Source organism: Amphiura filiformis, chromosome 14, assembly GCF_039555335.1.
Source record: "Amphiura filiformis chromosome 14, Afil_fr2py, whole genome shotgun sequence".
In the NCBI taxonomy this organism is placed as follows: domain Eukaryota; kingdom Metazoa; phylum Echinodermata; class Ophiuroidea; order Amphilepidida; family Amphiuridae; genus Amphiura; species Amphiura filiformis.
In genome coordinates, this window is record NC_092641.1 from 44450626 (window position 1) to 44473253 (window position 22628).

The 22628-nt window shown below is 37.2% G+C and overlaps 1 protein-coding gene across 1 annotated transcript in view; it reads left to right on the forward strand.

The window, feature by feature from the left end:
* Nucleotides 1–22628, forward strand: part of LOC140170158 (dynein axonemal heavy chain 8-like) — a 115241-nt gene that overhangs the window by 12686 nt on the left and 79927 nt on the right. Inside the window, 19 exon segments of the mRNA XM_072193480.1 lie at nucleotides 7–170; nucleotides 1445–1621; nucleotides 2194–2307; nucleotides 2802–2909; nucleotides 3331–3579; nucleotides 4148–4345; nucleotides 5674–5750; nucleotides 7772–7865; nucleotides 8164–8283; nucleotides 8853–8985; nucleotides 9381–9568; nucleotides 10348–10545; nucleotides 14027–14146; nucleotides 15955–16126; nucleotides 16641–16836; nucleotides 18753–18867; nucleotides 19712–19907; nucleotides 21150–21346; nucleotides 21994–22120. Of these exon segments, the coding sequence (XP_072049581.1) occupies nucleotides 7–170; nucleotides 1445–1621; nucleotides 2194–2307; nucleotides 2802–2909; nucleotides 3331–3579; nucleotides 4148–4345; nucleotides 5674–5750; nucleotides 7772–7865; nucleotides 8164–8283; nucleotides 8853–8985; nucleotides 9381–9568; nucleotides 10348–10545; nucleotides 14027–14146; nucleotides 15955–16126; nucleotides 16641–16836; nucleotides 18753–18867; nucleotides 19712–19907; nucleotides 21150–21346; nucleotides 21994–22120 (2943 nt within the window).

Here is a 22628-nt window from a genome sequence, read left to right on the forward strand (position 1 = left end):
TTGTAGGTGCTGAAGTGAATGTGGCAGGAGCTGTGAAGCTACAGGAGTGTGAATCTGTAGATGTGACTACACTGCACACAGTGAGTGACTGTATGGCAGCAGCATCCAACCCGGAGATAGTTGACACCTTTGAGGTTCTAATCCATCACTGGTGCAAGGAAATTGAACAGGTACTGTTGGGCTATTCCAGTTGAAATCCACACTACCCCTGTGGAAGATTTTGTAAATATCTTCCACAGGGGGTGTATGAATTTCAAATGGAATGAACATATTAAGCAGCTCCATTTGAATTTCACACACCCTCTGAGAGAGATTGAACAATCTTTTACTGAGGGAGGGTGAGTTTCAAATGGAGCTGCTAATCTGTTAATTCCATTTGAAAGTATTACCCCCTAACAATTACACATTTTGCAGTCAATTGTGAGATATTAATGACCTCCATTTGCGTTTGTGTTGTTACAAATAATAAAATATGATTGGATCATATGTATCGTGCATATTCATGAGGTTATGAATATTCAATAATGTCAGCCCAAAAACCTTATGTCTGAGAGCCATTTATACCAGGCCTCAAATTTTAATTTCTTGGAGCTCCCATTTCAAGACTACTTGGCAATCCTATGTGTACTGTACCCCAGAATAAAATAGACTTTGTAGGAGTACTTAGCAAAAAGCACAGATCATGAGCATCAAATATATGTAATTAAATTTCAACATATTGTATCTGACCACGTAGTAGACATTGCACAATGTTCAATATGGTGCATCAAATAAGAGCAACGCGGTTCATGATGGGTGTGAACAAGTACTAGTATTCCACACCACACACTCATTGACATGCTGTCGTCAGTGTGTGATTGGCAGGGGTAGCGCGAGCTCAAAAAATCAACGGGTCCAATTTAATTTTTCTGGACCCTGTGGTACCTGCAAAACCAACATTTAAGGGGTCCAATGAGAATTTAAGGAGTCGACCTGTCCGAAATTCTAAACTTTGGAACTTATCAAATATTCCAGTGAAATTATTAGTGTCGTTGGCGTATGGTGATTTGGAAGATTTACTGATCTTTTTATTTTTTTACTTTTGATCGACGATTCTTATACTGATTTACGCCTCCGTGCATCGTAAAACTAAGGAGTCCATAAATTTTTTATCGGACCCTTTGGTCACTTTCAACTTGTGATTTAATGAGTTCAAAATGGCCAAAATCAAAAAATAAGGAGTCCCTGGACGCGCAAACTCCTTAAATGCGACCCCTGGTGATTGGGGTTTTGTTTACTGCATGCAACATCTTTCTGAACTGATTCAAAGATTTCCATTCATCTGCTGAAAAGGTCTATGATACAGTTTGTGTTACCATTGCTCATATTTTATAAAGTACCCTCTTCAGGATTTACACATGATATTGATGGCATCTGTTTATAAACTTTCTAATTGCTGCAACAGGTGTTGACGGAGAGTGAGCAGATGCGCAAAGAGGCAGATGATACAGGGCCTCTTGCTGAGTTGGAACATTGGAGACTGTTGACAGCTAGGTTCAACTCCATCGTGGATCAGATTAAGAGCCAGAAATGCAAGATGGTCATCCAGGTTCTCAATGCTGCCAAGAGCAAAGCACTAAAGGTATGGTATTGAGACTTCAAGGGCAAAATATCCAAGACCGACTTGACGAACTGCTTCTATCCGGGTTGTGAAATATCAGCATTAACATTGATTTCAGCATTTTGTTTGGTTTGGATATTTTTCCTCACTTGCCCTGTACAAAAGTATATGGTTATTAATATTTCAGCATTTTTTATCCATCCATGGTCACTCACACCCCTCTACTCTTTTCACCTTGGGGAGTTGGCTATGTCAGTGCGCATTTCATTGGCTGCAGCTTCAAATTGCGAGCGTTCGGCCAAAGTGCTGGTGTGCACAATGCTATGTATACGTTGAAAGATGCAAAACAGTTGCCTCAATGTGTTGTCATCACTGACTCGACAAGACGAAAAATAGAATCAAATGCATTTGTGGGGAGAAAAAAAGCTTCAAAATGTGCTATTTTAAAGCTAAATTGTTTGGTCTGAAACAGGATTCATATTTAAAATGCATATTACAAATTTTGATTAATTTCCTCCCAATATTTATAGCCAGGGAGCAGCTGGTGCTTTGTTTTGTCTATATTACACTTCTAGTTTTCTCCCATATTACAGGCTTGGAAAGAGCTTGACTGTCGTATTACTGATGCAGCTAATGAGGCCAGGGACAATGTCAAGTATCTCTACACACTGGAGAGATTTTGTGAACCACTCTACCATGCTGACCCGGTAAGTTAATTAGTTTTGTCCCTGTAATAATACCAATTGAGATTGTCTAATTTGCCCAATGATATTTTTAGATATTCATGCAATAGTAGCAGCACCAAGGGGGTCGACAGGCATGAGAGGGCAAACCTTGCTCAAATACAAAATATAAAAATGTTGCAGAAATAAAATGTTTTATGTGTTTTTTACTTCCCCGAGACTTTCATTTATGTCCACAAGAGGTTAAAGCCAAAATCTTTAGGAAGCTCCTGAAACCCCTACCAGTGGGTCTAAGGGGGCTCCTTAATGCTCACAAAAGTTTTGCATCCACCATATATATTTATGGGCTTGGCCTCACACTTTCTGCCATAACACTTTATCATACTGTTGTTGCCACTAATTCTATTCTGCATTTTCTTATTTTCTGATGTCTGCTTAAAACATCTGTACATGTAGAAATTATATCGGTTACTATACATTTTATAATGTGAAACCAAACATTTTTCCCTCCTACTCAGGTTGGAATGATTGACTGCATCCCTAGTCTGATCAATGCCATACGGATGATTCACAGCATCTCCAGGTACTACAACACTGGTGAGAGAATGACGTCACTCTTCATCAAGGTAATATAGCGTGGTTGAAAGTTCCACGATGTACACAAATTAAATAATTTTTCTATAGTTCATTTAAGAATGCGTTTAGTTGTTTGGGGCAAAATTAGAGAGGTTTACACAGATGTTGCTGTGAACATCATTTATCTTAAATCATGTGAAGAGGTCAATCAGTGATCCAGTCTTATCAGTTGTAAACCAGCCAATCAATATTATGATGATTGTATCCCCTCAATATAATTTCACATGCCTATATATATTCTTCAAGATTTTACATCAATATTTTACATTTGAGTGACTATTTGTTTGATTTTTATTTCATATTTTGGATTTAAATAATAGTAATAAAAAATTCAGCAGCCTGCTTCATGCATTATATAATAAATCTTATTGGAGCACCTAAACAGTGTAAAGAGTGTATTCTTTTGTACAGGTTACAAACCAGATGGTAACTGCCTGCAAGAATTACATCACCAATAACGGACACAACCGTGTGTGGGATCAATCTTACGATGAGTTGATCACAAAGATGCAGGCTTCCACCAACTTGTACAAGGAGTACCAGAGATGTTTCCACAAAACTAAGAAGAAGATTGAGGAGGTGCCAGGATCAAGACCGTTTGACTTCTCCGAGATGTACATCTTTGGCAAGTTTGATGCATTCTGCAAGAGGATTGATAAGGTTAGAGCAAGGGTATACAACACTCTTATTCACGAGTTCACTCACAGTCAAATCCTGGTGGTTTGGAAGTGATGAAATGTGCGTACCCTGTGACTGATTAATCCCTGGTATGAATTATTTATTAGGTTTCTCAATGTAATCACCACTATCCATTTTGCTTTGATATAAAAAACACTTTCAATAGCAGCCCGTTGAGTTCAATGAACTACGCTTTGAAACCGTTAGAGTAGTGCCCCATCAAAAGAAGCCATTGCTCTCCACACACAAATGAACAAATAAAATGGGGAGTCCAATGACATGCAAATGAGCGAATGGCCACTCAAGAATATCTACTCTCTGGTTAGAGGCTTATTTTATTATAAATAACTCAAGCAATATGTGCATCATTAATACAGACAATTCTTAAGCGCACATTTGCCTTGAAAGTGTGATACATGGGGTGTTAACTTTTATGTGTCATTTCTTACATCGGGAGCATATGATGGCAATATTGCATGTTGTTTTCTGTCTCTTAAAATGTTAAAAAGCTGATTCAAGTCACAAATAAACCTTGAATTTTGCATTTCAGATAATGTCCATGCTGAACACTATAGAGACCTTTGATGTCCTCACCACATCCAAGATTGAAGGTATCGAGCCCATGTCCAATAAATTCCAGCTCATCTATGCCAACATCAAGAAGAAACCCTACGACATCCTAGACCATCGCAGAGTGGACTTTGACAATGACTTTGATGACTTCAAGAGGCACATCTCTGATCTGTGTGTAAGTATTGAGAGAAAAAATTAACTGGTTAGTTTATGTGGATTACATTTATCAGATGGAGTTCTGAACTGCATCTTTCTCTTCATATTGACATTGGGAACACAGAAAGAGTTGCAGGGGATTGGTAAATCATAAAGTTGTTTATGTAATTCAAAGCCTCAAATTGATTGCATTTGCTTAATGGTGGACCAGCCAAGTTAGCATAATCCTTGGACGAAAGATATAACAGACCGCGTACAATCAGTCAAAGTCTCAGCATCACCCGATAATGAGGGCCGATTGTTCCATGAAATGCGACAGGCAAAACTGCTACGCACTTACTGCGTATTTTATGGTCTATCGCGTAATCGCGAGGTCACGCAACGCTGGCGTGATTGTTAGGCACGGCACAATCAAACAATCGGCCCTCATGAATATGCGAGAATTCACAGCATACAATGCACAGGGACTTTGACTGGTTGTACGCGGTCTGTTATCTCTTTCGTCCATGGCATAGTCATTAAACTGCTGGACTCATAATATTTTAGTGCCAATTAATTGGACTATTCCATTGAAATCCACACATCCCCTGTAGAAGACATGGCCTTTATCTTCCACATGGGGGGGTGTCGATTTCAAATAGAGTCACCAATCCAGATAACCCCCATTTCAAATTCACACTCCCTGTGTGGGAGATTGAGGTCATGTCTTCCATAGGGGCCAGGGCTGGATTTCAACAGGAATAGCCCACTGTGTTTGTAGGATGGAGGGGAGAAACATGTGTTACACTTACAGCTCCTGTAGTTTGCTCTTGTGAAAAAGTGAGCTACATTTTGAGGGTTCAGAACCAGAAACCAGTAACTCACTATGACCAGCTCTCACAAAATGAGCATAAAGTTGGCTCCTTGCTTTGGTCTTCAAAAATCAATATTTCCTTCATAATGTCTTTGGTTTTCTATTGGATTTTGTCAGGATTAATGGACTGTATCTTCTATAGTGCCCTGGTGACTTTATGCTAATTTTGTGGGAGCAGGTGAATGTGAGTTGAGGTTTTCTGGCTCTAAACCCTCGATTTGTAGGTTGGACCAATAATTTCCTGCTGATTGTTCTTGTTTGTGTGTACGAAAGCTCGGAGTTAATCCTTGATGAACATGCAGGTTCATTGAGGAAGTGCAACTGTACTTCAATGTATAGTGTCTCTGAATGACGCTACATATTGGTCTCTGTTTTGGTTCAATTTAATCAGTCACTGTGTGGAGAGAAAATAATCTTGGGCCTGTTTCACAAAGCATAAACAAACTACTATATTAGAAGTAACTCTTTTGTAATTTTCAACCTGTTTCTAACAGGAAATGATGCAAACTTTTCTGGATGTGAGCTTTGACAGAATTTCGTCCACAGCTAATGCACTGAATCTGATTAGAAGGTAAGGAAACCTCCTTTTGCCATTTTCTATGCTGCTGTATGTTTTACATTTTACTAATTTGGGGCATCAAAATGGCATGCAGGTATGGTAATTCAGTATTCTTAGAAATGGATACCGGTACTTAAGGGCTGGGGTATGAACGTTTGGACAGTATTTATTTTGGGACATTAGAGCACATCAGACATATCGAATTGCATTCTGAATACTGAAGAATGTCATTCTGATATCAAATAATTTTGATTTTTTGAAATTCACAATTTAATACACATTTTATGGCAAATCATTAAAAATTGATATTTTTGATATTTAACAGTAGGGGAGATTGGGGTTAGTTGAAACATTTTTCACAAAATCGTCTTTTTAACGCAAACGGATTACTTTCAAGAAACACTAACCATATCAGTATAAACATATACATACATGCTACAAATACAGCCTTAAACTTTATTGGACCTGCTTATGATTATTCATATAATCCAATTTGAAAATTTGAGGGGTAGTGTTTCAACTAACCCCACCCCTGGGGTAAGTTGAAACATAGGTGGGGTTAGTTGAAACACGGCTTGTAAAAATGTCAAAATAATTATTATTGTGTTGTTAGGGTTATACTTCCTTGAAGGCACCCTTTAACATACAATCAGTGTGAAAAATGAATAAATAAATATGTGGAGTGCGGGTCAATACTTTGGACACAAGGTGACGAGTGTCACCATGGACCAAAATATGAGAAGCCTAAAATATTATAAAATGTACTTTCTGTGTGCACTTTTTGCTTGTATTATTGCTTTTTAATCATATTAAAGCAATATTGAAGAAATGGTAAACATGTTACAAATTTTAAAAAGTCAAATTTTTAACCATATTTTTCTATGCGATTTTCATGTGTCAACTAACCCCACCTCAAAAGTTTCAACTAACCCCGATGCCTATTTTTACATTTCAAAGTTCATTACACAAAATAAGAAATACAATAAAACTTTCATTTAACATTATTCTGAGACTTACTACTAGTGCTTAAATGATACTCAAAAAATAATCCCTTGAATCTTCAAACAACATGGAGATAACGCATCTTTTCTGAGGGGTATAAAAATTAGTCAGTAAGTCAAAAAACAGATATTCCTTTCCCAAGCCAACACTGGTGGGGCATCAGTGCTGTTGCTTATTTGGTGGATGACCCTTACTAATACCTATTACAAGGTGCCAGTATTTTACCAAATTAATTTTTTGTGTCAGAAAAAATACAATGTTTCAACTTACCCCGCTCCAACTAACCCCAATCTCCCTACTTGAAGTAAACTTTATAAATCTGATGATTTATACTCAAAGTGTATGTAGGTGGGATGAAAAGCCGACGGTCAATTGAAAATTTGGACCTTTCAGATTGAAGATATGGATTTTTTTCCCAAAGCACCAAAAAAATTAGGTCTTTTTGGAAAAAAAATCCATATCATCAATATGAAAGGTCAAAATTTTCAATTGACCGTCGGCTTTTCCTCCGTATACATACACTTTAAGAATATATCATTAGATTTATATAATTTACTTCGAGGACTGTTATATATCAAAAATTTGAAAAATATCAATTTTTTATAATTTGTCATAAAATTTGTATTATATTGTGATTTTCAAAAAATGAAAATTATTTGATATCAGAAAGACATGCTTCATTATTCAGAATGCAATTCGATAGGTCTGAGGTGCTCTCATGTCCCACACAAAAATACTGTCTAAACGTTAATAAACGCTCATTTTGGATCCCTTAAGTTTAGAGCAACTTGTATGAAATATTACAAATAGTGTTGACAGTGATGCTCAAGATGCAGGATAAATTTTAGTTGTTTAAATGGGATCCCTGCAGAATCTTTATCAAAGGATTTTGATAAAGTTTCTGTAGGGATGAAATTCTCAGGCCACTAAAACTTTGAATTTAAATACCAAGGTTTTTTGTTGTGCATAAGCAACATTCCAATAGCTTTTTTTTACCTTAAAAACAATAACCTTGGTTATATCCTTTTCAGATTTGAGGGGCTGAACATACCTGTGTTGAATATAGATGACAAATACACAGTCATCCTGCAACACTTTGGATCAGAACTGGAAGGAATAAAGAAGGTAATGCTAAAAAAAGACATTTGTTTTAGTTAATTCATTATTCAAGGTGAAAAATTAATTATTGCATTTGTTATGTAGTAAAACAATGTTTACTCAGCATAATTATAATGCTTTATTTCATTGTTATATTTTGTGTACAATGAGAATCATATATCATATCATTATGGAGGAAATTAGAAAATTGGAGGAAAGTAGTAAACTTGATGGAACATGGAAAATTCAAGTGTATTATTGATCTCTACCATCACATGTAAGCCTATTTCTGCATAACTGTGCATGTTTGTTACTTTTCTTACAGTTGTACCAGAAGAATAAAGATGACCCACCTATACCATGGGACATGCCCCCTGTGGCAGGCAAGATTTCATGGGCCAGACAGCTCTTTAGACGCATACAGGAACCTATGGACATCTTTAAGGTGTGTATTATTACTGGGAGAATTAGTTGCACTCGGTGAACCATATTATGTCAACCATAGCCCAACATTTACAAATTAATTTAATTTTCCAAATCTATCAGAGAGATAGTACCGTAGTCAAGTCTTTTCAAAGGGACAAAGTAGCAAAAGATCAGCTTGCCTTGTTGTGATCACTGTAACAAGCCAATCATCAAGTACTGCTGCCACCTAGCTACGGCACTGTAAATAACTTTTAAAAATGTGTTTTCCCAAGTGTCTAGGGGAACGAACCTTAAGATCCACAAAGCCCTATAATGTAATCACTTTCCTTACAAAGCTGCACCCTCTCTCTCCTCGTTTATAATGAAGCTAGAAGTGAATCAAAATAACATTGATTTTACAAGAAAGTTGGTGTATAAGTTTCATTCATAATCATAGGGCTTTATCAATCTTTTAGTTTGTTCCATTATTGTGTCAATAGCTGTGGCTGCTGATGATGTTGTTTAAATTTAAAAATGTATTTGTGAAACTCAAGAACTGCACATTTACAGTTTTGTTTGCTGTCTTTATTTTTTCTTTACATCTAACAGGATCTTCCTGTGCTGAAATCTTTAGAAGCACGCAAGGTGATTCGTAACTACAACCGCATGGCATCTGTGCTCATGGAGTTTGAAATCCTCTATCATAGAGCCTGGGTGAAACAAGTAGATGCAGTGAAAACAGGTACAACTACATGTAAATGAAGACTTGTTTTCAACATTAATTATAATCCTTTCCAAGCTTCAGCTGTCTGTAACCTATGTCACAGATGAGATGACTGTAGTGTTTATAAACTTAAAAGTCTGATTTTTTGACGTGTGAGGTACATGTAGTGCTAGGCATATGGCCGCTTCATTGTTATTGGAGTCTTATTTGCCTGTTTCTGATTTTGAGCAAGTTTTTAAAAACAAAGGTCATCAACTAAACATGATGCACTTGTATACTACTGGGCAAAAAACAGTAACAATTGCCTACCACAAATCTTCTGAGCTACACATGTGTTCATTCACATTGAGTATAAAAGTGGAATGATTTTCAAGTACTCTATCACTTTTTTATATGTGGTTTGGTCATTCCAGGTCTGCAGGCCACCCTGCTGATTCGACACCCAGAAACGCGAGAGCTACTAGTGAACTTTGACCCGATGATCATGCAAGTGATTCGTGAATCGGAGTGTATGCTCAAGCTGGGTCTTGAGGTCCCAGAGGCAGCTCGGGTTATCTACCTTGGACAGGACAAACTCAAGGAAAATTGCAATTCTCTCACTGTAAGTTTCACCGATTTCGTTGGGGGAAAACGGGGTTGTGGAGCAAAATATCTCTATATTTAAGATATGTAACAACCTCAAAATTGATAACCTGCCCAAAAGTGTCTCCTTTTGACATGACACGCCACATATGATGATGGTTCTGTTGCTTGTGTTCAATATATCTATTACCATATTACTTTAGTCTAAACAGACTTTTGTTTTAGTAACAGTTAGAATTTAAGCCAAATTGGGTCTAATATCCGATGGCAAAGTTCAATCATCTGCTTTCAACAATAATAGCTCAAACTCCGACCTGAAATTGCAGAGAAACCCCATTTCCTGTTTTTGGGTATCTTAATATTTATAGGTGATGGGGTGTGGTTCAGGACAAAAAGTGTAGCCTGGTGTTGTGATTTTTAATCTTAATACGTTACAGTAGGCAATTCATGTTAGGATTTCAGTTGATAAGTGAGATACTGCACACCATATGAAGTCATTAATAAGTGAAGGTACAAAAGCTCCATCAAATTCAGGAATTATAATCATGATAGTCAAACCAAAGTTGTGACTTGCCTATGGTATTGAATACTGTCTGATGATCCAAGCTGAAAAGCAGTATAGTTAACAAATAACTTCAAACTTCCCACTTCTCTTTTCATACAGTCCAGGATGCTTATTATACGCTTTTTAGCCTGGTTTGAGCATTTTGTTTGAGTCTGGTCCCACCAGGACCCAAGCGTGTCTCCACATGGAGCGACCGTTTAACAAACAACCATTTTCATTTCTCCAACTCGCAGATGGTTTTAGAGGAAGACCGTGAAACCAGGGCCCAGATTCCAGTGATCTTCCAACAGTTGATGTCACAACACACCAGAAAAGTTGAAATGGCCATCCAGCCTGGTCTGACTATGCTCTCTTGGACGTCCCTCAACTTGAAATCCTATTTCAGCACCATCAAGGTGGCTCTCAATGACCTTTCACTGCTCATTAAACAGGTGAAGTGCAACATTGTGATATAAAATTGATGGTTTGAACCAATACACAAATTTATTGAATTGAGCTATGAGTTTTAAAATATTGGACGAGAGTCCAATATTTTAAAACTCATAGCGAGACCAATAAATTTGTAGTATTGGGTGAAAAAAACCATCCAATTTTATCATTATTATGTTTTCAGAATCTTTACTTGTCTTACATCTTGAAGGAAAATTAGTTTGTATTTATAGTAGAGCTCTTAAGTTATAGGTTCGCAGATACACAGCTTCCAATTTCATGACCAGCAACATTCAGTGCACCTGCAATATTTGAAGGACTTGCCAATTCTAGCAGTAGAGTCTAGGGACTAACAGTAGTAACACAGGCACTTAGGCTAGGCCTAAGACTAGGCTTATTCTTAAATTCAGGCTCTGACATTGTAATTTGCATGATTTAGTTCTATTGAAAATGAAATGCAAGCTATGCATGAAAGCATAGACTCAAGACTACACCTATGCCTACAAAGTGAGCTTTCTTGTGATGCCAAAATCTCAATTTTGATGAGGTAATGATATAAAAGTGGGGGAAGAGGCTCTATGTGACAGCCAGTTGAAGTAGATATGCTGTTGCTTTGTGCATATGGGCTATTTCATTATAAATGACAACATTGAGTCCCAAAAGGGGTCAAAATTCAAACTCATTTATTTCATGCAAATTCATTATCATTTCAAAGTTCAGATGGTGTGTCAATAATTCTCAAAATATTAGAGCGTCAAACCCTCAGGAACCATTAAAAAATTAAATTGAATTTTTGCTGTGTAAAACATAGCTGCCGTCTGGAGGGACATTTTTTTAACAATTTAATACACAACTTTGAAAGAGTATATGTAACCAACATTGGGTTCATACTTATTCATATTTAGTCTGTAATAATTGTTGTATGTTCCTTTACACTTCAGTGTCTTAAATATGCCAGTTTCAATATAAAACAATTAGTAAATTGATACTAATCCAGATAAATGGTGCAAAATTACTACATATTTTAAGGATAAACTTTATCTTCACATGAAAAATTCATGAAATAGTCATTTTGTCCTGCCCAATAGCTACACTGATGCATAAGTGAGTATTCTGCGTCAATCTGTTGTACTAGTCATGGAAAACCTAAAATAAAAGACCCTCCTGTGTCATTTGTTCTGGATAGGACACATTTTTAACACATAATAAAGCATACTTTAACTTTAGAAATAGCTGCATCAATATTATTGCATCAATATTATTGCATAAAAGATCCCCAGCATTTAAAATCCACTACAAACAGGGTTAATATTCTGGTTGAATTAGGAATATTGCAATTTTTTTTTTTTTTGTTCAATGCAGAATAATATCATATGTGTTCTCAACAACTGGACAATAATTTGAACACTAAAGTGGTTTGTAAGCATAATTTGCAATAAAATGCAAAAATTTCTTGTGGGTTTGGCTCTTTGAAATGTTTATTTTTTAGTTTGTTTACCAATTCATGGAAATGACATAATTGTGCTGGAGAGGACATTTGTTAAATTGCAAACAGAATCGTGGATACAGGCTTGCAAAAATGCAACAAATACCAAATCATGTGCCACCTTGGTAGAAGGAAGACCACTCTTCCTCTACAAATTTCACATTCTATGATATAATCCTTCTTATTTCAACAATTAGTAATTAACTTCAGTTCTGGAGAGGACAAATTTTTAACGCGGAACTGTGGTATCAAGAACAAGTGGTCTACTGTATGTAAAATAAATGAATTCCTCAATCAGTGCCCTGTCCCATCAATTGGTAATATAACACAGATTATACAGGTAGGGTAAGGGTTTATATTTCCTCTTTAATGTTAACAAAAATGGAGGCATGAATTGGAGAGGACACTCATTTTTTTTATTTAACATAAAATGCCAATTTTGCAAGAATCTCTGAATTTTAACATTTTGCACCAATTTTCACCATTCAACTTGCATGATGTTCCACACATATCATATATTCATTGCAACAAGCACATTGCCATAGAATGTACCTAATTTTTCAAAGAATTTATTCAGAATACATGGGCAAAATGAAATGGGACTCCAAAATTGGGTTAAAAATGTACCTTTTGGCAATTTTTTTATAACAAAAAATAGACAGAATTCTGTAAAAATGCTCATGTAGCTTGTAGTTTGTGGCATACTTAGAATTAAGTTAATAACACTGCATTATCACCCTAATTATATCAACCAGATATGATAAAAGCCATTTTTGTGAACGTGTCATTTATAATGAAATAGCCCATATGCACCAGCTTTCAAAAGTATAATATGCACATCTTAATGTTAATTTTGGCAGTCATGTGAAGTGGAGTTGTGTTTCTCTACACCAGTTTTTTCAAGAATATGTTCCATAATTATAACCTTTGGGAGTCAGGTGAAATGGAGTATTCTGAATTCTGCTTTGTATATAATACACCAGCTTTAAGTAGTACATTATACACGTTGTGAAGTTGGGTATACTTACTTTGGCTTTGTACATCTGCACCAGTTTTCAGTAATACATTACACATATCTTAATGTTGTACTTCAGCAGCTAGGTGAAGTGGAGTATGCTTACTTTGGCTTTGTACATCTGCACCAGCTTTCAGTAATACATTACATATATCTTGATGTTGTTCTTCAGTAACCAGGTGAAGTGGAGTATGCTTACTTTGGCTTTGTACATCTGCACCAGCTTTCAGTAATACATCACACACTTCTTGGTGTTCTTCTTTGGCAGCTACTTGTTATGTATTACATATCAGCACCAGCTTTCAATAATACATCATAAAATTCTCTGTGTAATACTAGCAGCTAGGTGAAATGGAGTATTATGTTTTTAAGTTGTTTTTACATCAGCACTTGCTTTCAGTAATACATTACACATCTGATGGTGTTCTTCTGTGGTGACCAGGTTGAATGGAGTATACATAATGTTGTTTTGTACATCAGCATCAGATTTTACTGATACATTAAACACCTAGATATTCTTCTGTAATAATGCCACCAAGTATCAGCAGCATACATAAATGCTGATACAATAATAACAACTCATATAATCATATCAACATTCTGCATTTAATAATTCAGGTTTTACATCTCTACCCTTTCCTAATGTGCAGTGAATGGCTGCACCTACATGTAGATGGATGAAGATACACAGTAGGGTTGGAATTGTTACAACTGATTCTTTCAATGCAAATTTGCAGGAATGATTTGATTCGCACCATTGATCTACTTTGATTTGCTCAGATCTTTTTATAAGAATTTACACAAGACTTGATCATTGGCATTCTGTCCCTGATACAAGTTGATACTGGTATATTGCTAGTGACACTTGTGCTTACTGTAGGTGCAAGTGACATTGACCAGATGATGTTTTATAATGAGTATATTGGAATGGTCACTTGTGCGTCCTGAATTAACCAGATGATGTTTTGTAATCCTCTTTCAGGTGAACGACATTCGGGATTCTCGCATCGACTCAGTCCTGGAGGAGATAGGTAGCACGCCACTGTGTTTCCTGCCTGATAAGAAACCCTGGAGCGTTGATGAGTTTATTAACAAGACACAGGTTAGTGCTACCAACATGTGTATTGGTAGCTTCCATTGTGCAACATAAGATCTCACTTCTGTTGGGATATTCCAGTTGAAATCCATACACCCCATATGGAAGATATGACCTTAATCTTCCAGTCAGGGGGTGTGACTTATAAATGGGGTTACTTGAATGGGTGGCTCCATGTGAAATCTGCAACCCCTGTTTATAGATTTCATCTGGAATAGCCCAGCATACTTTAGAATTAGCATGCAAAATGTTCAAATTTTACTCTGTGCGGTCTTGTAATGATTCTGTTAAAATATGTCATAGTTTAGTTTTAACAATACAAAGCTCATTTGTCTGTTCTTTCAGTCACGTTTATACCATAAATTGCCACAAATACTAAGCAAACAGTGTCATTAATATACACCAGCATATTATATTCAGTTGCTACCAATATTTTAATAACTATCCTCTACCATCTTGACTATCCAAAAGAATGCTGAAGCAATTGTGTAAGGAGTTGGTTTCAGCAGTCTGCCCAAAATTGTTCAAATATTTATAATCACCTGATGTAAAAATGTACACTATGCCATTTTTCACCATGGCTTAGCAGTGACGTCAATGCGTTGAGGCAGCTGTTTTGTGCGCTCATCTATGCAGCATCTTTAAACGTACGCGTGGTACGCCAGCAACTAGAGGGAATGCTTGCGATTTGAAACTTGTGCCCAATAATATATGCACTGATGTCACTTCCAAGCCAGGGTGAAAATGATATAGAAGAAGAATCTGCACAACAGCCATTTGTATAGAAAAATGTTCAAAGATGTGTAGAAAGTACTAGCTTTGTCATCCTGTCATCACCCATAATTGCCATTGTACCTTTCAATACCTAAACTCATTCTTCATATTCTTATTAACAGTGCACCTGTCGGCCCTATCACTATGCACTCTTGTAACCAGGGTTTTATCTGTGCAGAAAATACAGTTGTGAGCAAAATATAGTCAGTGACCTGTTTCTGGACCAGCTATCCTATGTTTTGAAGCAGAGTTTTTCCCATTGGGCTATTCCATTTAAAATCCACACTACCCCTGTGAAAGATTTTGGAAACATCTTTCACAGGGGGAGTAGGAATTTCAAATAGAATGAACACATTAGGCAGTGCCATTTGAATTTATACGCCCTCTGAGAAAGATTCAACCTGAATCTTCCACAGAGGGAGGGTCAGTTTCAAATGGAGCTGCTAATGTGTTCATTCCATACGTAATTCATATTCCCCATGTGGAAAATATTTCCAAAATCTTCCACAGGGAGAGTGGATTTTAAATGGAACAGCCCATTAAACACAACCAATACAATGATATAGTTTGACATTTTGCTTGCAAGAACAAACCTAATCATTTGAGCAGAAAATTGATGAGAACAAAAAAACCTTGTAGCGGGGAGCTGAAAATGTGCTATCTGTCGCACCAGGACAGTGCACAGAAAATAAAAAATATACGGTACCGGTATTGATAAGTAGAAGATAAACCCCTGGTTATGCACTCATCGTCCATTATATTTATTACTTCTGTGGTCTGTGCTGTGCGCCAAGCGTAAACACAAAAGTGATAAACAATCACGCTGATTGGCTGATCAACGGTCTTGAGAACAAGACGGTTGACCCATTGGCGTAAAAGGGGAGGAGACCTTGCCACTTCTACATGATCATCAATCACCAATGCGTACCTGGACCACAGAAGTAATACAAATTTAACTGTTGTTAATCATCTCGTGCACTATTGCTAATCACCTCTTTCACCATGCATGCACATCACTCACTTATTAACCCACACTGTAGAAACACTGTGAAGTACAAGCCAAAGAGCTCGACAAGATGAGCTCCAAAGTAGAGGAAGCCGTCAACGAACTGGTCAATGTGTTTGTAGAGAAAGCCCACAAGGTGTCCGCTCTAGGGGCAAGGAACAACGAACATGGTGTGGCTAAAGAGCACGAAAATGTCGCTCCTGATGGTGAAGGTAGAATAGTTAATAGTATCAGCTAGTTTATTGTTTAGAATTATTTTTGTGTTTATTGATTACAGCATGTATTCAAACAATATTGAAAGTTTCTTTCAATATTTAGTAAATAAAGTTTCTTTCTCTTTTAGAGAAAGTTTCCCCATATGGAGCATAAATGGGAAACCGGTAGGGTTGCTTTCAATGGGGTACATGCTTAGGGACCTATAAAATATATATTGTCATGTTCTTGCAATGCTTTTTAATCGCACCTCCGGAAATGTTCAATGCAGATCCATAGGGGTTGGTACATGTAGCACACCTGGAGGGGGTGAGCTAACCGCTAAGTAGTGAAATGTGGCCAAAGTAGGCTTATTTCCCATATTTTTGGTTCAGTCTATAGGGGCTCAAGTCTTCAGTGCCCCACCTGGGTAGGTCAATGGATCCATTTTGTTTCTTAACACGAGGTTTGGTTTTCTTATTTTTTTGTCGTTGATTAATTTGATATTTTCTAACCTTGTAGATAAAGCAGAAAATGCCTCTGCAGAGGGTTCCGAGATGAGCATGGACATCGCCAGTGACAATGCAGAGCTAGAGGAGGAGCAACATCTACAGGAGGAATGTCAAGAGCTTATCATGCACTTCACACAACGCACATTGGAGGCCCTGCTCAAAGCAACACGTCTGTCACTTGATGCAATCAAGAGACGAGTCTTCTTTTCATCGTAAGTTCATGACTTGTTAAAATCCTTTTGGGTGGTTTCCTGAACGACTTGACTCAAACCACCACCCAATTGGCTGTTCCAGTTGAAATCCATACACCCCTGATGGAAGGCATGGCCTTAGTCTTCCATAAAGTGAGTGTGGATTTCAAATGGGTCTAATGAATGGGTGACTCCATTTGAAATTCATGTTCCCTGTGTGAGAGATTAAGGTCATGTCTTCCATAGGGGGTGTATGGCTTTCAACTGGAATAGCCCAGTATTACAGCAGCAGCTTGACAGAAGTTTCCCAGACAAACCCTAGTGTATCCCCAGCCTTTATTTTTGTTGGTGTTGTTTAAATTATGGTAGTTTTGTATCCTTCATGCACTAAATGTGATTTTTTTCAATGACTTTTATATAAAATAGTGACATAGTGATTTTGGATCAGTGATACACTGAAATTGCTATTTTGAAAGTGAATTGATATTGTTTGTCAATAGGTGGCTTGGTAACATAAAGAATAAAAAACAAACATGTGGATAGGTCAAAATTGTTACCTGAAATATATGTGAGTTTGCCCGCTGACCAACCCGATTTCGTCAAGAAATATAAAATTGGAGCCAGACTTATTTTTACCCAGGGTCTTTTTATCTTTTCAGTTTCCGTAAGTCTATTGTTCAGATACAAAAATGCAAGGGATTCAGTAAGTTTACTGTAATCTGACTTCATTGTTAACCAATCAGCTTATTTCAATAGAGGTAATTGCCTGTGTCAATAAAGGCTGGAGATAAAAGAGTATGGAACACCGGTGTCTGACCGGTGTTTTAATGGTCTAGCGCCCTCTCGTGTTTGACATTGATAAATTGATTCACATTATTATGACAAAATGCAAATCCGAATGAAAAGGTCCACTTTTTTCTGTAAAAACGTTGAAAATAAGCCCTTAAATCACAAAAGGTCCGTTTATGAGCATGTCGCACCCCAATGCACCTGTGCAGGGCCGCAGTATCGCCCTTCCCTCGTATCAATGTCTATCCCTATTTTGTTTCCTCCTCCCCCCTTACAATGATCAGTCTCCCCACTCTCTCACCGGTCCCTTCTCTCTCCCGCGTTCTTCTCTTTCTAGTCTTTCCGTCTCTCCCTCTCCTCTCTTTCTTCCTCACCCCCTCCCACTCTCACTTGTTCAGTCTGAAGTATCCCCTCCCTCCCCCTCCCTTGCGAAATTTTTCAGTATGATCCATGACTGAAAATAAGCTCTGTAAAATTAAACATTTAAAATAAACCAGAGTCTTATAGGCCCAACCAATTATCAGATTAGCTTGCCATTGCTACGAATGAATAGAATAAATTATCTTTGCTCCAATGCAATTCTTTTGTATTGCATTTCAATATAAAACATGATTACCAAATCGCCACTTGTACGCGCCTCATTGGGAGATATTTGGCTATTTCAGACGCTCTTTTCATCGCCAATATGAAAGACTTTTGCTTATAACTTGGCAACATGGTTAGTATATATTTCAATGCAAGACTATTTTTACGAGCTACTAAGTGCATATACACCAAACACAAGTCAATTGAAGCCGTACAATTCACCGCGAATTTAGGACCGTAAAATTTAGACTCTTCTTTTGTCTAGATTAGCACCCAACCTCTCATCTCAAGGTTTTATGTCAAAAATTAACATAACTTACCAAAACGAAAACTGAAATTCACAAGCTTCAAATTATTAGTAACTAACAAAAGGCTAGAATAAAAGATTGGTCACACCTGGGAGGCTACCACTTCAGAATGACAACGACTTACAAAAACGGATACGGAAACAGAAACTGAAAAGATAAAACGACGGCCAGTCTTAGAACTCACATGTGATTTATAAAATCATGTGAACCAGCTCGTATTTAAACATTTATTTTGATACATGTATTATTTTCTAGGCCAATAGGTGGCTCTCATGGGATTGAATTCATTTGCGGTACATCGCAGACTACTCGCAAGGTGAAGAGGGAACCATTCTTCAAAGTGAACATCACTTTGGCAATTCCTAATGTGGTATGTACATCTTATTTATTGTGTTTTGTTCGTTTGTGTAAAATTTCCACATCAGCATTTTATGCCACACATAAAAGATACACATAGATACACTGTTCTGTTATGCTGTATTTTTCCTGTTTCTTCCAAATCTGTCAAGTTTTTCTGATATACTGTTTATTTCAAAATACAACATCTGTTTTATGGATTCTTGCGGAAATAAAAATAATACACATTTTTAGTATATCTTTTTGGCATAACTATAAGATACCCTCAGTCATCACCCTGTGTTATAGGATTAGGGTTGCTTAGGATTAGTGTTATGGCTAGGGTAAAGTGGCAAGTTTTCTGTTTTACAGAAATTGGAAAAAAATCATGGAATTGGAGTAGAAAACACAGGAAATGCCTAATTTTGCTTACTTCCACCTAAACTATTGGCTATTTTGAATATAAGTTCAGCAAAAGGCCAAGCAAACCCCCATCCTTTAGTAATACTTTCTTCAATTCCTTTAGGTCTGTAGTACTCTTAAAATCCACTGAAATGAACTATTTTTTGGTTTTCCGATATGCAGAAACATCTTCCGATGCGCCATCTTGGCTCAGGGTTTCTAGAAAGTTTATAAGATTCCCTAGAATTTTTGAATTTTAGGGATTTTTTAGAAAACAGAAAACTTGCCACTCTAGGCTAAGGTGCAGGTTAGGGTTTAAGGCTGGGATGTACCATAGTTATTCCATACTTTCCTTGCATCCATGCTAAAATGGATTGTAGGGCAAAACAGTTCAGCGTGTTGTTTTCTTTTGTCAATTTGTGTTGATTATTTTATTATCTTTATTCTTCTTCTTTATAAAAACACCTCTCATTTAGGTTATGCAACCCAGTCTGGATGATGTACAGCAAGCTGTGAACAAAGCCACTGCCTGTGTGCTTGAGGTGAGCCGTAGTGTGGCCCAGTGGGGACAGAGGAGATTTAAAGCTTTAGACATACCTGAAGATGATGAAGAACACCATCGCAACCACACCTACAAAGCACAGATGAAGGGACACCATTATGTGCAATCTGGTGAGTATCTACTATAATTAAAGACAGAGATAAAAAGAATTTATCGCGTCTGATGTCATTGTCAATTACGATCCTTGATTGGTTTACACAGGTTAATCAGCGCAGAAAGGAAGACCGATCTATCTGGTGCTGATCGGAGAAAAGGAATAGCAGCAAATGGCGAAAAATTACGTACTTTTACAAGGCAAAAAGCAGCTTTTCTAGGCATTGTGGACATGGTGCCTTCGGTTATGAAAGTTTCCTACTATTAAAACCTAACTTTTGAGATGGTTTGCATGTCGAAAGGTGCAAAATTAACAATAAGTCGCCCGGTTATAAATCCGCGTTCAGCAAGTCATCATCACGACACTTGTAAACAAACCGTGCTCGAGTTTGATTGACAGATGACGTCAGACGCGATAAATTCTCTTTATCTTTGTCTTTCATTATATCTACAGGCATGAAAATATTCAGCGTTTTAGCTTATTTCAGCTAATTTGTTATTGTTTCAGTGTTTTCAGCCTATTTCTGAATCAAATTGACAAAAAATGGTAAAAAAACCCATTTCTTTAAGTGTTTTTTTCAAGACCAGTTTCCATGCCTATCTAACAATGAATTAAATGTAATTGTGTATCAGCCGAACATGTTTATGGTAATGTGTGGAGTGAAATGATACTCCCTGTCAAAAAAATGTAAATGGACCTACGACGTATACTTGCAGTGTCACAATCGAGTAAATCATCAATTTTAAATACTATGCCCATTTCACTTCGCTTCAGCTAAATGCCATTGCTTTTAATTTGGAGATTAAAATGAAGGCTTTACTCTCCCTATGTTTCATAAGAATTGGGTAATTGAACCATGAGAGTACTCTGTCCTTCAGAAGTTGATTCAGTGTTTATAGAGCATAGCAGTCAGTTTTGAAAAGAGTAGGATGTTTACTCTTGGCTGTTCCAATCCATTAGATTAGCATTGCTATTTCGGTACCTGCCTGCTTTTAAACCTTAAATAAACGCGGTCTTACGCGGGATCGCACCAATCACACCATTCAAGAGATTAGCACAAGAGAGAGAGAGGATGAGAGAAGTTTGTCGTTGAAATAAATCCTTCTAAATTCAAAATCAAGACGTTTTACAATTCCTTTTGTGTCTGAATCAACCGTAATTAGCAAGATATACCAGACCGATATCTCTACAAATAGTTTCTTTACACAGCTCCATTATTATTGATATGTCTTATTTTGCCTGTGTGTTTTGTTTCTAGTTGCCAAGTTTGAGCCCATACCATTGGAGAATTTGAAGAATTACTACAAGAGCATTGCAGAGCATAAGGACATCCAGAAACTGCAGATGATGTTGAGTAATGCCATCAGCCATACCAAACCCAAGATCCAAGAAGCTCTGGAAATATTCTCTGGTTTCCAATTTCTATGGGAAGAGGATAGGAACGAAGTTGTCACAGTTAGTAATAGATTTCATCAAAAAGGGAATGTGTTGGATATTTGGTAATCTGGAGGGAAATTATTGCTTTTTTAGATAAAGAAATACATAAGAAATAGTGAAAGAAATTACATAAGAAATAGTGGGAAATTCTGATAGTGATATGTAGGAGGGAAATTTGTCTACATTCCTGGGAAATAAACATTTTTCCGGGCCTGAAGCTCGGGCAAACCAATATAATACACTTATTGAGAGAAAGAAAAGTTCTGAACCAGCAGGGATTTGTCTGGGCTCTCTATAGTCTCGACGTCAGTACCTTGACGCAGATACTTGGCGGGTAATCGGGTATATAGATATACCACCTTTGATCGTGCATGTAAACATGCTAAATCAACATGCGCAATATAATACTATGTGCACTTCAGCAAGCACTGATGCCACTGCTTGAGGAAGCCAAATAAACTATAGTTAACCATTTGCTGACTCCATGGATAACTTCAGATATCTGCGTTTACATGGATTTCTGTGTTTTAAATTTTAGCATTGTAAGGGTATTTAAATTGCCATGTCTGTCCTTCCCCGTCTGGTTGGCCGGTGCTTGTAGTACAAATCTTGTAATTAGATTGTGGCATGGAGCCTAAAGGTTGTTTCCCTTATTCCTGATTCAGAATTTCATCGCCACTGAACCTATCCTGTCAGAGTGGAAGGCAGAAATCCTACGCTACCAGCAACTAGAAACGGATATTGAAGAATTGGAAGTGTCACTGCAAGTTGGTGCCATTGAACTCTTCACAGGTATGGGAATCTTTTAAAGGTTGAATGAAAAAAAGGGGGGGGGTGAGGGTGGCAGATGCCCCCCCCCCCCATTTACGAGTGTAGCTAGTGATTAGTAGAGGTTTTCATGCTTTTTGAGACAAAAGAGGTCAAAATTGTGAAAAAGGTCCACTTTTTCAAAATCTTTCCCCCAAATAAATTCTGGTTACGGGCCTGCACCTCCTGCATATATTCCTGGGTAGGATTGGGCAAATGTTCGCTGGAGGGGTTTGATGAAAACTAGTACTGCAGCCCTGTTATATTGATTTTTCAAAGTAAAATACTTATATATATTTTTTAGTCCAGGGAAATTAAGCAATTCTCGCTATTCACAATAAGGGCGCCTCCAGCGGTTTGCGATGTAATCGTGATGTATCATGGGAAAAGGTCGACATCCAAGTCTGGGCAATACGAATATTACCATGCTATTACATAGGAACACGTGACAATATTTTTTAGTTTGTCAAAATAAAGGTGTTACACGCGAATC